General features: G+C 42.7%; 1 protein-coding gene across 1 annotated transcript in view; it reads left to right on the top strand.

Moving 5' to 3' along the window:
- Positions 1-14428, top strand: part of LOC139749436 (uncharacterized) — a 1258504-nt gene that overhangs the window by 528364 nt on the left and 715712 nt on the right. The window contains exon 2 of the mRNA XM_071663287.1: positions 6956-7164. Within this exon, the coding sequence (XP_071519388.1) occupies positions 6956-7164 (209 nt within the window). The remainder of the gene's footprint in view (positions 1-6955; positions 7165-14428) is intronic.

Raw genomic sequence — 14428 nt, forward strand, 5'->3', positions numbered from 1 at the left:
AAATGGCCACATTCGTTCACACTCAATCTCTGGCTGTCATGCATAATGCACCGAAACCAAAGCTCCTATCCACTTTCAGGCCCCAGACCTTTCCATGGTTTACCCCAGACGCTTCACATGCTCTAGTTGAGCCCACTGACAGCACGTCAACCTCGGTATACCACATCTTTCCAATTCACTCTATTCCTTGCACGCCTCTAACCCTTTTGTATGTTCAGACCCCGATCGCTCAAAGTTTTTTTCACTCCATCCTTCCAACTCCAATTTGGTCTCCCGCTCCTCGTTGTTCCCTCCACCTCTGACACATATATCCTCTTTGTCGGTCTTTCCTCACTCATTCTCTCCATATGTCCAAACCATTTCAACACACCCTCTTCTGCTCTCTCAAGTACACTCTTTTTATCACCACACATTTCTTTTACCCTTTCATTACTTACTCGATCAAACCACCTCACTTCACATATTGTCCTTAGACATTTCATTTCTAACACTCTCACCCTCCTCCGTACAACCCCATCTGTAGCCCATGCCTCGCAACCGTATAAAATTGTTGGAACTACTATTCCTTCTAACATACTCATTTTCGCTCTACAAGATAAAGTTCTCTCCTTCCACACATTCTCCATCGCTCCCAGAATCTTTGCACCTTCCCTCACCCTGTGACTTACTTCTGCCTCCATGGTTCCATTTACCGCTATTTCCACTCCCCGATATCTAAAACACTTCGCTTCCTTCAATTTTTCTTTATTCAAACTTCCATCCCAATTAACTTGTCCCTGAATCCTACGGAACCTAATAACCTTGCTCCTATTCACATTTACTGACCTTTATCCTTTCACACACTTTTCCAAACTAAGTCACCAACTGCTGCAGTTTCTCATTCGAATTAGCCTTAAGAGCTGTATCATCGGTGGACAAGAACTGACTCACTTCTTAGGCCCTCTCATCCCAATGGATGCATACTCGCCCCTCTCTCCAAAACTCTTGCATTTACCTCCCTAACCACCCCATTCAAACAAATGCAACAGCCATGGGGACATGACACACCCCTGCTGCAGACCGAATTCACTGGGAACCAATCACTCTCCTTTCTTCCCATTCATACATATGCCTTACATCCCTGGTAAAAACTATTTACTGCTTCTAGGAAAGTACCTCCCACACCATATGCATTTAAGTCCTTCCACAAAGCATCTCTATCAACCCTATCATATGCCTTCTTGAGATCCATAAATGCTTCATACAAATCCATCTGTTATTCTAAGTATTTCTCACACATATTCTTCAAAGCAAACACTTGATCCACACATCCTCTACCACTTCTGAAACCACACTCTCAAGCAATACCCTCCCATATAATTTCCCAGAATACTCAACAAACTTATGCCTCTGTAATTTGAACACTCATCTTTATTCCCCTTTGCCTTTGTACAATGCATGCGTTCCGCAAATCCTCAGGCATTTCACCATACACTGAATATCCTTAAGAACCAATCAACAACACCGTCTCCCCCTCTTAATAGATTCTATTGCAAAACCATCCAAACCCGCCGCCTTGCTGGATTTCATCTTCCGCAAAGCTTTCACAACCTCTACAGTCTTAACCAAACCATTCTCCCTGACCCTCTCACTTTGCATACCACCCCGATCAAAACACCCTATATCTGCCACTCTGTCATGAAACACATTTAACAAATCTTCAAAATACTCACTCCATCTCCTTCTCACTTCATCACTACCTGATATTACTTACTCACTTGTCCCCTTTACCGATGTTCCCGTTTGTTCTCTTGTCTTACGCATGTTATTTACCTCCATCCAAAACATCTTTTCATTCTCCCCATATCTTAATGTTACTCTCTTACCCCAACTCTCATTTGCCCTGTTTTCAGTCCTTGCACCTTTCTCTTGACCTCCTGCCGCTTTCTTTTATACATCTCCTAGTCATTTGCACTCTTTCTTGGTATCATCAAAACGCCTCTCTTGTCTCTTTCACTAACAACTTTACTTCTTCATCGCACCAATCACTACCCTTTCTAATCTGCCCGCCTCCCACCTCTCTCATGCCACATGCATCTTTTGCGTATGCCATCACTGCTTCCCATAATACATCCCATTATCACCCACTCCCTTCACGTCATTTGCTCTCACCTTCTGCCTTTTTACTTTCAATTTTTCCTGGAACTTCCTCAGACAAGTCTCTTTTCCAAGCTCAATTACTCCCTTCTCCCCAACATACTCTCTTCTTCTTTGAAAACCTCTACAAATCTTTACCTTCGCCTCCACAAGGCAGTGATTAGACATCCCTATAGCTGCCCCTCTCAGCATATCAACGTCCAAATGTCTCTTTTACACGCCTATCAATTAACACGTAATCTAATGATGCCCTTTTACCGTCTCTCATATTCACATAAGTATACTTATCTATATATCTCTTTTTAAATCAGGTATTCCCAAACACCAGTCTCTTTTTCAGCACACAAATCCAGCAGCTCTTCACCATTTCCATTCACAATATTGAATACCCCATGTACACTATTTATACCCTCAACTGCCATATAACTCACCTTTGCATTTCAATCACCTATCACTATAACCCGGTCTCGTGCGTCAAAGTTTCTGACACACTCACTCAGCTGCTACCAAAACACTTGCCTTTCATGATCTTTCTTCTCATGATCGGGTGCATAAGCACCGATAATTACCCATCTCTATCCACTTTCAATTTTACACACCACAATCTAGACTTTACTTTCTTACACTCTATTACGTAATTCCACAACTCCTGCTTCAGGAGTAGTGCTACTCATTCCATAGCTCTTGTCCTTTCACCAACCTCCGACTTTATTCCCAAGACTTTCCCAAACCGCTCTTCCCTTTACCCTTGAGCTTCGTTTCATTCGGAGCCAGAACATTCAGGTCTCTTTCCTCAAACATACTACCTATCTCTGCTTTTTTCTTCTTGGTTACATCCACACACATTTAGACACCCCAACACTGAATATATATATATATATATATATATATATATATATATATATATATATATATATATATATATATATATATATATATATATATATATATATATATAAAAAAAAAAAAAAAAAAAAAAAATGGTTATTTAATGTATGTATGACTCATGTGAGTGCTGAGGATTGGCGGAATGCGTGCATAGTACCATTGTACAAAGGCAAAGGTGAAAAGTGAGTAGCTCAAATTACAGAGGTATAAGTTTTTGAGTATTCTGGGAAATTATATGGAGGGTATTGATTGAGATGGTGAAGCCCATGTACAGAGCACAATTGGACGCAGCCATGTGGTTTCAGAAGTGGTAGAGGATGTGTGGATCAGGTTTTTGCTTTGAAAATTTGTGAGAAATACTTAGAAAGCAATGGATTTGTATGTACATTTATGATCTGGAGAAGGCATATGATAGGTTGAACAGAGATGCTCTGTGATGGAAAAATGAATATATGGTTGTGAGGAAAGTTGTTAGAGCAGTGAAAATTTAATCGAGGATTTAAGCCCACCTGTAACTTTGTAGGAAGAAGGAAAGTGAATTGCTTCTCATGAATTAGTTTGCGGCAGGGGTGTGTGATGTCTCCATGGTTGTTTAATTTGTTTATGGATGGGGTTGTTAGGGAGGTAAATGCAAGAGTTTTGGAAAGAGGGGCAAGTATGAAGTCTGTTGTGGATGAGAGAGCTTGGGAAGTGAGTCAGTTGTTGTTCGCTGATGATACAGCACTGGTGGCTGATTCATGTGAGAAACTGCAGAAGCTAGTGACTGAGTTTGGTAAAGTGTGTGAAAGAAGAAAGTTAAGAGTAAACGTGAATAAGAGCAAGGTTATTAGGTACAGTAGGGTTGAGGGTCAAGTCAATTGGGAGGTAAGTTTGAATGGAGAAAAACTGGAGGAAGTAAAGTGTTTTAGATATCTGGGAGTGGATCTGGCAGCGGACGGAACCATGGAAGCGGAAGTGGATCATAGGGTGGGGGAGGGGGCGAAAATCCTGGGGGCCTTGAGGAATGTGTGGAAGTCGAGAACATTATCTCGGAAAGCAAAAATGGGTATGTTTGAAGGAATAGTGGTTCCAACAATGTTGTATGGTTGCGAGGCGTGGGCTATGGATAGAGTTGTGCGCAGGAGGATGGATGTGCTGGAAATGAGATGTTTGAGGACAATGTGTGGTGTGAGGTGGTTTGATCGAGTGAGTAACGTAAGGGTAAGAGAGATGTGTGGAAATAAAAAGAGCGTGGTTGAGAAAGCAGAAGAGGGTGTTTTGAAGTGGTTTGGGCACATGGAGAGGATGAGTGAGGAAAGATTGACCAAGAGGATATATGTGTCGGAGGTGGAGGGAACAAGGAGAAGAGGGAGACCAAATTGGAGGTGGAAAGATGGAGTGAAAAAGATTTTGTGTGATCGGGGCCTGAACATGCAGGAGGGTGAAAGAAGGGCAAGGAATAGAGTGAATTGGAGCGATGTGGTATACCGGGGTTGACGTGCTGTCAGTGGATTGAAGCAAGGCATGTGAAGCGTCTGGGGTAAACCATGGAAAGCTGTGTAGGTATGTATATTTGCGTGTGTGGACGTATGTATATACATGTGTATGGGGGGGGGGGGGTTGGGCCATTTCTTTCGTCTGTTTCCTTGCGCTACCTCGCAAACGCGGGAGACAGCGACAAAGTATAATAAAAAAAAAAAAAATATATATATATATATATATATATATATATATATATATATATATATATATATATATATATATATATATATATATATATATATACATATATTTATGATAGATTGAAATATATATAATCAAAGGAAGTTGTAGTATTTGTTTTATTTTTCATAACACTAACGTTCTTAAGAGAAATAAATTGTCCTTGCCTGATCCAAGCCAAAGTTGCCTCAGACCAGAGTCTTGTGATCTAAAGTCCAGAGAACCCTTTTGTCCTCTTACCTCCCCTCTGTAAGCTCCCCTAACTGACCCGCGCATTATTGACCTTTCCTCAGCATAAGAAATAGGGCTCGATGGGTGTAAAACTCTGCACCCCCTACAGTACAAATGGATGTATCACTTCGTTACCTTCAGAGGGTTAGGGAGAGGTGCGCCGAAGCAATTCTAGGTTTGTGTTATTCTGCGATCTCTTGAAGCCCGTCGCGAAAGCTAGTCAGGCCAAGGAGGTCTGTCCTCTTACCTCCGGTGCTTGAGACAACATGAGGGTAACTGAGAAGACCCTAATAAAACTTTTGTGTACTCGACAATGCTCTCCATACTAACTGTCCAATTCATAACAAGTGTCCTCTACGGATTGTCCATTGTCATAGGTTTCAACTGTAATCCACTTCCCAAACCTGTGGTCATATGTATTACCTTTATTTGGAACCAGTAACTATACAGTCATCTTGATCTCGATTCATGTCTTCTAACCAGGAAAATAGTGAAATTCATGTCTTCTAACCAGGAAAATAGTGAATATAAAGAAACCTGTTGACTCTTAGGTGCTGGTTGATGGTCATGTAGCGTTCACCACAGAGCAGTGACGGCCGAGTCGGGCAGTAATTTAAATGTTGATTACATATTCGGTGGCCACCGAGCGGACTCGATAACATGCAGTGAATTCACTTCATTGACGTGTTATTACGAGCCATGAACGTTCGTTGATTTCAGCTCGTGTATACACAACCCAACTGTGACTTTGTCTTAACTTGTTCAACAGTGATTACGTTCTTTGCAGTCGTCCTTCCCTTTTTATTTCAATAGGGTGTTTAGAGGAGAGGAAGAAGAGGTGGGACAAGGAAAGGGATAGTCTGAAATGGATGAGAAGATTGAAATGTGTATAGGTGTATAAGTTTTGATGCATTGAGTGATTTTCATTTGTCTTGTGTATATACCTCCGGGAGATTCGAGGTGTGTATGTATATACGTTGTATATAACATGTTCATTGTGTCTATCGAGGGATGAATGAAGCACCTGAACGTACTCTGAGGCTTTGAGTGAAGCAATGGTGTTCCATGTTTGTTCTGTGGTCGAGATCTCGGATTGGACTGTGGTCAGTACCATCGTTGTCTTCAAGTCTCCGTCATACCTTCTTGACCCGCTTCACTTAGTTATGGACCGACTGGTCTAATATGAAGTCGTTCGTGGTGGTGTTCTGCGATGTTTTCAACATGGGACATTTTTCATATGTGAAGAATCACAAAGCCTTGTCTTGTATCCTCTGTCACTCAGCACGTGTGACTTGGAGGCGAGGAACGTTGGTATGAGTGGAAAGGTCGAGATAGGTATTATCATGGCTTTGACTTGGTACATTTTTTTCTGTAGGAGGAACATGAATCTGTCGAGACCACCTTTCCCTGTGTGGATCTCTTCATGTTAATGTGTGACTCGGGAACCTGCAGGTTTTCTCGCGCGCTATCTTGTTACCTTCTGTAATTATCTCGTTGGGTTATATTCTTCCCTAGCGACAGCTGTCGCAGATTTGTGTCTGTTTAGTTTCACGTTCCAGTCCCTTTTTTTTTGGACCTTGTATCCTGTAGTTGTCTCGCTGACTGTAATGAAAGAGTTGGTTCAGGGAGTGAGCTGTTCGCGACGACTGTTTGTGAGGTATTATCAGTACAAATGACGTCATTCCACCAACCAGTGAGGGAATGTCGGTCGCGTGAGTCGGAGTTAGTAATTGCAGTACAAGAGGATGATATAATGATGACATGTTAATTACTACCTTACAATAGGAAGATATAATCAAATGTTGGGAGTTTGGTCATCACAGTACTGAAGGAAGATGTCATTAAGTGATGGGAAGTTAGTTAACAGAGTACAACATGAAGACATAATGAGCTGCTAGGGAAAGTTACCGACACGAACACAACAGGAGTATATCATTAGGTACTGGGAGGTTTGTTTATAACGTAGTGAGAGTTATGTGTGTATTGTGTTGTGTTGCAGGTGCTGGAGCGGACCTGCTGCTGGGCGTGGACGTGCCGCTGTACGCCTTCGCTGGAGGCCAGGCTACCCTTAGCTGCTCGTATGACCTCCGGGCCACCCGACTCTACTCCCTCAAGTGGTACCACAACGGCACCGAGTTCTACCGCCACGTACCCACCGAGCGAGAGAAACCCATCAATATCAAACCCAGCCTCAAGTTCTCCGTTTCCGTGAGTGTTATGTTCTTCTCATTTAGTGTTCTTCTACTGTGTTCTCTGTTCCTCCGTACCGCTACGTCCTCACTGAGAGAGAGAGAGAGAGAGAGACAGGTAAGTCCATGAACATCATTCCCAGACTCTGGGTCTCTGGTGTGTTTTGGTCACAGTTTTTCTTCCCATGTACTTCAGTAGGCTGGCTTCGCCCGGTGTTTCCCCACTGTTTCCGCACAGCTTCGTACTACAGGGACTTCAGACGCCCATCATCTTCCACCTCCACCATAAATTCACTGGGACTCTGGGGTCACTTGAAGTATTCCGTAGTGTATACACATGTCCTGGTTGTCACCCTCATGTTCTGTCCGTGTCCCTCACTGTAACACAAGTGTGCTCTACTGCTGACTTACCTCTGAAGGTTCAATCTGCACCAGTACAAGGTACCACGTCACTGTTGCTCTGTTCTCTTATCTCGTATCTTGTTCTGTGTTGTGTTGCTGTGTTCTGTTATCTCGTATCTTGTTCTGTGTTGTGTTCCTGTGTTCTGTTATCTCGTATCTTGTTCTGTGCTGTGTTGCTGTGTTCTGTTATCTCGTATCTTGTTCTGTGTTGTGTTGCAGTGTTGTTTTGCTGTGTTCTGTTATCTCGTATCTTGTTCTGTGTTGTGTTGCTCTGTTCTGTTATCTCGTATCTTGTTCTGTGTTGTGTTGCTGTGTTCTGTTATCTCGTGTCTTGTTCTGTGCTGTGTTGCTGTGTTCTGTTATCTCGTATCTTGTTCTGTGTTGTGTTGCAGTGTTCTGTTATCTCGTATCTTGTTCTGTGTTGTGTTTCAGTGTTGTTTTGCTGTGTTGTGTCATCTTGTATCTTGTTCTGTGTTGTGTTGCAGTGTTCTGTTATCTCGTATCTTGTTCCGTGTTGTGCTGCAGTGTTCTGTTACCTCGTATCTTGTGCTGTGTTATGTTGCTGTGTTCTGTTATCTCGTATCTTGTCCTGTGTTCTGTTGCTGTGTTCTGTTATCTCGTATCTTGTTCTGTGTTATGTTGCAGTGTTCTGTTATCTCGTATCTTGTTCTCTGTTGTGTTGCTGTGTTCTGTTATCTCGTATCTTGTTCTTTGTTGTGTTGCTGTGTTGTGTTATCTTGTATCTTGTGCTGTGTTGTGTCGCTGTGTTGTTATTTCTTCTCTTGTTCTGTGTTGTGTTCTGTTATCTCGTATCTTGTCCTGTGATGTGTTGCAGTGTTCTGTTATCTCGTATCTTGTTCTGTGTTGTGTTGCTGTGTTTTGTTATCTCGTATCTTGTTCTGCGTTGTGTTGCTGTGTTGTTATCTCGTATCTTGTTCTGTGTTGTGTTGCTGTGTTGTTATTTCGTGTCTTGTTCTGTGTTGTGTTGCTGTGTTGTTATTTCGTGTCTTGTTCTGTGTTGTGTTGCTGTGTTGTTATGTCGTGTCTTGTTCTGTGTTGTGTTGCTGTGTTGTTATCTCGTATCTTGTTCTGTGTTGTGTTGCAGTGTTGTGTTATCTTGTATCTTGTTCTGTGTTGTGTTGCTGTGTTCTCTTATCTCGTATCTTGTTCTGTGTTGTGTTGCTGTTCTGTTATCTCGTATCTTGTTCTGTGTTGTGTTGCTGTGTTCTGTTATCTCGTATCTTGTTCTGTCTTGTGTTGCTGTGTTGTTATGTCGTATCTTGTTCTGTGTTGTGTTGCTGTGTTGTTATCTCGTATCTTGTTCTGTGTTGTGTTGCTGTGTTCTGTTATCTCGTATCTTGTTCTGTGTTGTGTTGCTGTGTTCTGTTATCTCGTATCTTGTTCTGTGTTGTGTTGCAGCGTTGTGTTATCTCGTATCTTGTTCTGTGTTGTGTTGCTGTGTTCTGTTATCTCGTATCTTGTTCTGTGTTGTGTTGCTGTGTTCTGTTATCTCGTATCTTGTTCTGTGTTGTGTTGCTGTGTTGTTATCTCGTATCTTGTTCTGTGTTGTGTTACTGTGTTCTCTTATCTCGTATCTTGTTCTGTGTTGTGTTGCTGTGTCTTATCTCGTATCTTGTTCTGTGTTGTGTTACTGTGTTCTCTTATCTCGTATCTTGTTCTGTGTTGTGTTCCATTGTAAACTAGTGTTACCTGGTGGTGTGTGTGGTGTTCTTGTGAGGGTTCTTCTCTCGCTTCCTCCTCTGTCATGACCGCCCTGGTCACATGTCCTCTAGTTCTGTGAGTCTGAGATAACCAGTTACCCGGTATCCTTTCAGCGTCCCGTACTGTATTATCACACTGTGTCCATTGATGTTCTGTAGAATTATCTTACGTTTTCTTTTAGCGTTATTTGGTGTCCTTCGCTATTCTTCATCTGGATCATGTGTCCTCCGGTTTTCCTACAAGTTTTCTCTCAAGATCACCAGTATATCCTGGGACTTTCTTCTGTCACACCTTCGTCAAGCTTGGCCATCAAGGCCAACACCGGCCCCTCAGAGGAGTTCCCTGCCATCAGAAGCCAAAAGTTTCGGAAGAGTTCGCGCCTTGTTGGAATGAAGTACTCAGGGATCCCTTCAGCAGCAGAACGAGACGGTCAAATGGATGTTCATATCCATAGACTGACGAGTCTTTGAGGCATGACTTCATCTTCCTTTTCATCTCATGATCTGCAAGAGTTGTTACGTGGACAGTGAAAGTGTCTGAAATGCAAGGGACGGAGTTAGGGGTGACCTGAGGTGATATGGTCTTATCTGTCCACTACACGTGAGACTGTATTATCTATCCACTACACGTGAGACTGTATTATCTGTCCACTACACGTTGAGACTGTATTATCTATCCACTACACGTGAGACTGTATCATCAATCCACTACACGTGAGACTGTATTATCTATCCACTACACGTTGAGACTGTATTATCTATCCACTACACGTGAGACTGTATCATCAATCCACTACACGTGAGACTGTATTGTCTATCCACTACACGTGTAACTGTATCATCTATCCATTACACGTGAGACTGTATTATCTATCCACTACACGTGAGACTGTATCATCAATCCACTACACGTGAGACTGTATCATCTATCCACTACACGTGAGACTGTATTATCTATCCACTACACGTGAGACTGTATCATCAATCCACTACACGTGAGACTGTATTGTCTATCCACTACACGTGTAACTGTATTATCTATCCATTACACGTGAGACTGTACCACAGCAACAAACTTTCCTATGCAAGTTTGCACCACTTTATGTATCCTCTGGACTCGCTGTATGTACGTGGAGTCCCCAAGCTTGCTCCTGTGGGACCCAGGATGAGAAGAGATTATTCGCTTCATTACGACTGAGATGGGACACCACATCATGTATCCCGTAGTGACACCAGGGAAGTTAGCGTCGGAAGGGGATGAACGAGAGACAGTCTAGGATGCGAGAATGTGTGATGATGTCCTGGGTATAAAAACCTCTGGGTCAGGAAAGGACCGACGGTGTCCTTAATCCTCCTCACTTTGTATAGATAACATCTCTATGGCAGAAGAACGTGAAGGTTTTGGAAAACAAAATCATTGTAAAAAAAAAAAAGAAAAGATCAAAAAAAATCTGGCGTCCTGTATTGTTCGGCGAACCGCTTTATATCATGGTGGATTCTGGGGCTCATGTGCAAAATTTTTCTATTGTCTTTTACAATTTATTCTCTTCATTCAGAGGAGCAGCGCCGAGGGGGAGGGTTGTGGTCACCTGCACGGGGAGGTCGAGATTAACGAGTGGACTTGTTGGGGTGAAAAGCAAATGATCCAGATAAATGATTTGGTGTACTGAACTGATCCATGGCTCACAGTGTCAGTGAGGGAGGGAGGAGAGAGAGAGAGAGAGAGGCTATATGTGCATGTGTTTTTCATGTGTGTGTGTGTGTGTGTTCGTGTGTGTGTGTATGTGGATGTGTGTGTGTGTGTGTGTGTGTGTGTGTGTGTGTGTGTGTGTGTGTGTCATTACCCATTTGTTATTTCAAATCTGTACTGTATGGTGGATGGCGCCATCTCTTGAACACTGTCTGATATTATACATCCTCTTCACTTCATGTATGCTCTCTGCATCACCCATATCCCCAGTCGTCTTACCGTGTTCCTCCACCAGTCGTATACACTTAAGAATGTTTCTATACATCGGTTTTCATGATTTTCTTAATTTCATGATATTTCCTCTGGTCGTCCTCCATCCCCACATCCCACGAAGAAACGTTTACTCTCCACGTCATCAACCTGGTTGTAAAGACGTGTCGGTTGTGATCAAGTCACCCTTCACTCTTCTCTCTTCTCTTTTGTCTGACATAAGAGAATTATGTCCCTAGGTACCTGGCTAGGTCGAGATTATCAAAACCTTTGATGATTTTGAATACTTGTATGAAATTACATTTCAGCTTCTTTTCCATGCTAATAAGTTGAGATCATTTTGCTGGCTCTCATAGATATCATCTTCACAAACGTCTATGTATTACCAGCTGCATAAAGAACATTTAGTGACACTCAAATGGTACCTCAAGCTCAGTGAATACCTCCATTAAAAGACTCTTTACGTGAGAATTAGATGAATCAACAGAGCTGGTAAGGCATATGTATAACATAACATGCGACAAATGATAAGGGTATGACATCTGCAACACAGGTATTGACAGCATCTTCAGCTATGTGTGGATGATGGAGGGTGAGGAAGGAATGAAGACTGAGGAGGGAGAGTGGTTTGCTAACATGGCCTTGTAACTTGTAATGCTGTTCCCGCGTCAGGAAGCAGACGACGCAGGCCTCACTGGCTCACAGCCACACACTCTAACTGGCAATTATGATGCGGCGTAGCGGGTGCCCATTAACGAAGTCCAAATCCCAGAGACATTTCCGTGGTTTCCCGTGACCAATTTATATGCCATGGTTCATTCCTGTGACAGCATGTTGCCCACCATGCACCACAGCTCTCCATTTCTCTGTCCCAAGCATTCCTCACATCCGCCTACGTGTTTAGGCCCCGATACCCCAAAGCCTCCTGCACGCCATCGTTCCCTCTTCTTCTCCCTTGTTCCTCCCACTTCGGACAGGTATATCCTCTTAGTTAGTCTCTTTTCACTCATCCTCTCCATTATTATGTCCAAACCTCTTCACCAGATTCCGTTCCTCAACCGCACTCCATTCACTGTCACATGATCTACTCTTCTCACGCCACATATAGTCAATCCTTAGGCAGTTTATTACGAATAAGTCCGCTTTCTTCCGTTCTTTTCCATATACGACCAAAGACAGCAACTATGTAGTACCATCAGGTCTGCTATACCATCAAACATATCTTTGCCCTCGTATCGAGTGGCCAACCCTCATTACAAGTTGGACCTCAGCCACCCGATGGTTCGTTTCACTTGATGTCAAGGAAACGTAGAGCAAAGACGAGAGCGAGTGCATTTACAGTCGTGGAAATGATACTTCTCATATAATTCATGCATGATAGTAATAGGATGCATAATTCTATGCGTACACGTCTGCATTAACACTCCTCCAGCTCCTGAGTCACTAGCATCAACCCGAAGGAAAAAAGGCTGCTCATAATTAGACGCCTGCAGAGTCGGTGCATTAACTTGAATACCTTTCCCTGGCGGCAGTGCACGTTCACTATCCTCAGACCAATGGTGGAAAATTACTTTACAAAAACCATGGTGTTGACATCCGTGCTATGAAATCTCGTCTCAGCTTTACTGATTGTGAAAATAAGGAACTTGTGATTAGCTTTCATCTTAATACCGATAAGTTTACTATATCCTTTACCTACTACCTGTCCTATGATTGTTTTGTGAGCTTGGATTAAGTTATCTATTATATTGGCTAATCGAAGGCGATCAAAGTGGTTGTGAAATTGATCATATTCAACCCAACTTTGACTGTGGACTATGAACTCATGAACATATGCCTCCACGCCTTTGACGTCGTTAGTAAGAGGCCGGACGTAGCGGGAGTATGTTCAAGCCTTGTAGACGTTACAGTATGTTGGCAAAAACCAGTAGGTGTAAGAAAGTCACTCATATCCCGCAAGGAAGAGTATCTTAGAATGATTCATTGATTAGAACAGTTGAAAGCAGCACCATAAGTGCTATAACAACAGACCTAATAGATATTTTGCTTCAGATTTACGATTGACATTATTTGCGCCTCCTTAGTTATGATATAATTACAGGCTTTACTCTTTGTAACATTTATATTTCTGTCTAGTCCATGAGCTTTTCTTCTCCACAATCACGAACTACCTCCCTACGACACCAAAGGTGTGATGCTGCTTGAATTCCTTTGCGTCCCTTTGTATTTGTATTCCATTGACGAACATCATCATCCGTGGTAGACAATGGATAGGTATCAGATCTAACCATGACATCTTCCTTGCAGTCGTAATCAGTACAAAGTTGAAAAGTGTTATATGGCTTTTGAACTGATAAACATGGTGATGCCTGATCACCCTGACTGGGCTCAATGATTTTATTCTCTGAGAGCTGATCATTGTTTACCTGAAGGTACTCCTTCGTGTTATGGTTCATATGGATCTTGTAACACTGGTGACGCGTCTCCTACAACTAACTCATAAATGGACGGTAGCCTACATACTGGACGGTAGCCTCTACATAATGGACGGTAGCCACTACATAATGGACGGTAGCCAGTTATTCGCAGTTGGTTCGTGGGAACAATCTAGGCTGAAGATATGAGCCTTGATGTACCTGTACCACTTTAGGTCACATCACCAAAGTGAAACATTTCAAGAAATCATCGACAGTTACACCTTGACGTAACGTAGTACCTTCGGCAAACCGTGTGGACCTTCTCACGATAGTGAGCACCAGCTGCCACTCTTTGTCTCTGGCTACGTACCAACACACGTCATGTAAATGGCTCGTCTGCAGCAGAAGTTGGTATGAAAGGCACAGATACAGTTTTCTGAGTGGGGTTCCTCGTTGACGGATATACATGACATGAACTACAGTAGATAACTACATGAGAAAAAGTGTTTCAACACCTCGCAATAAATCATCTTAACTCATAAACGACCTGTCAGGTGTGTGCCATGTGTTAACTCAAACACCTCTCTCTCTCTCTCCCAAATTCGTGAGGCAAGCCAATCTTATGCACAGTTCTCCATTCCTCATTAGCTGCCACAGTGAGTGGTCGCCACTTGCGTACCAGAACTTCAGACTTAAAGTAAGAGGAGCATCAGCATCCTCCTCACAAATGGCTTTATAACTTTATGTCTGAAGCTGCTGATACGTAACCTGACGTTCAGTTTC

Source organism: Panulirus ornatus, chromosome 7, assembly GCF_036320965.1.
Source record: "Panulirus ornatus isolate Po-2019 chromosome 7, ASM3632096v1, whole genome shotgun sequence".
Taxonomy (NCBI): Eukaryota; Metazoa; Arthropoda; class Malacostraca; order Decapoda; family Palinuridae; genus Panulirus; species Panulirus ornatus.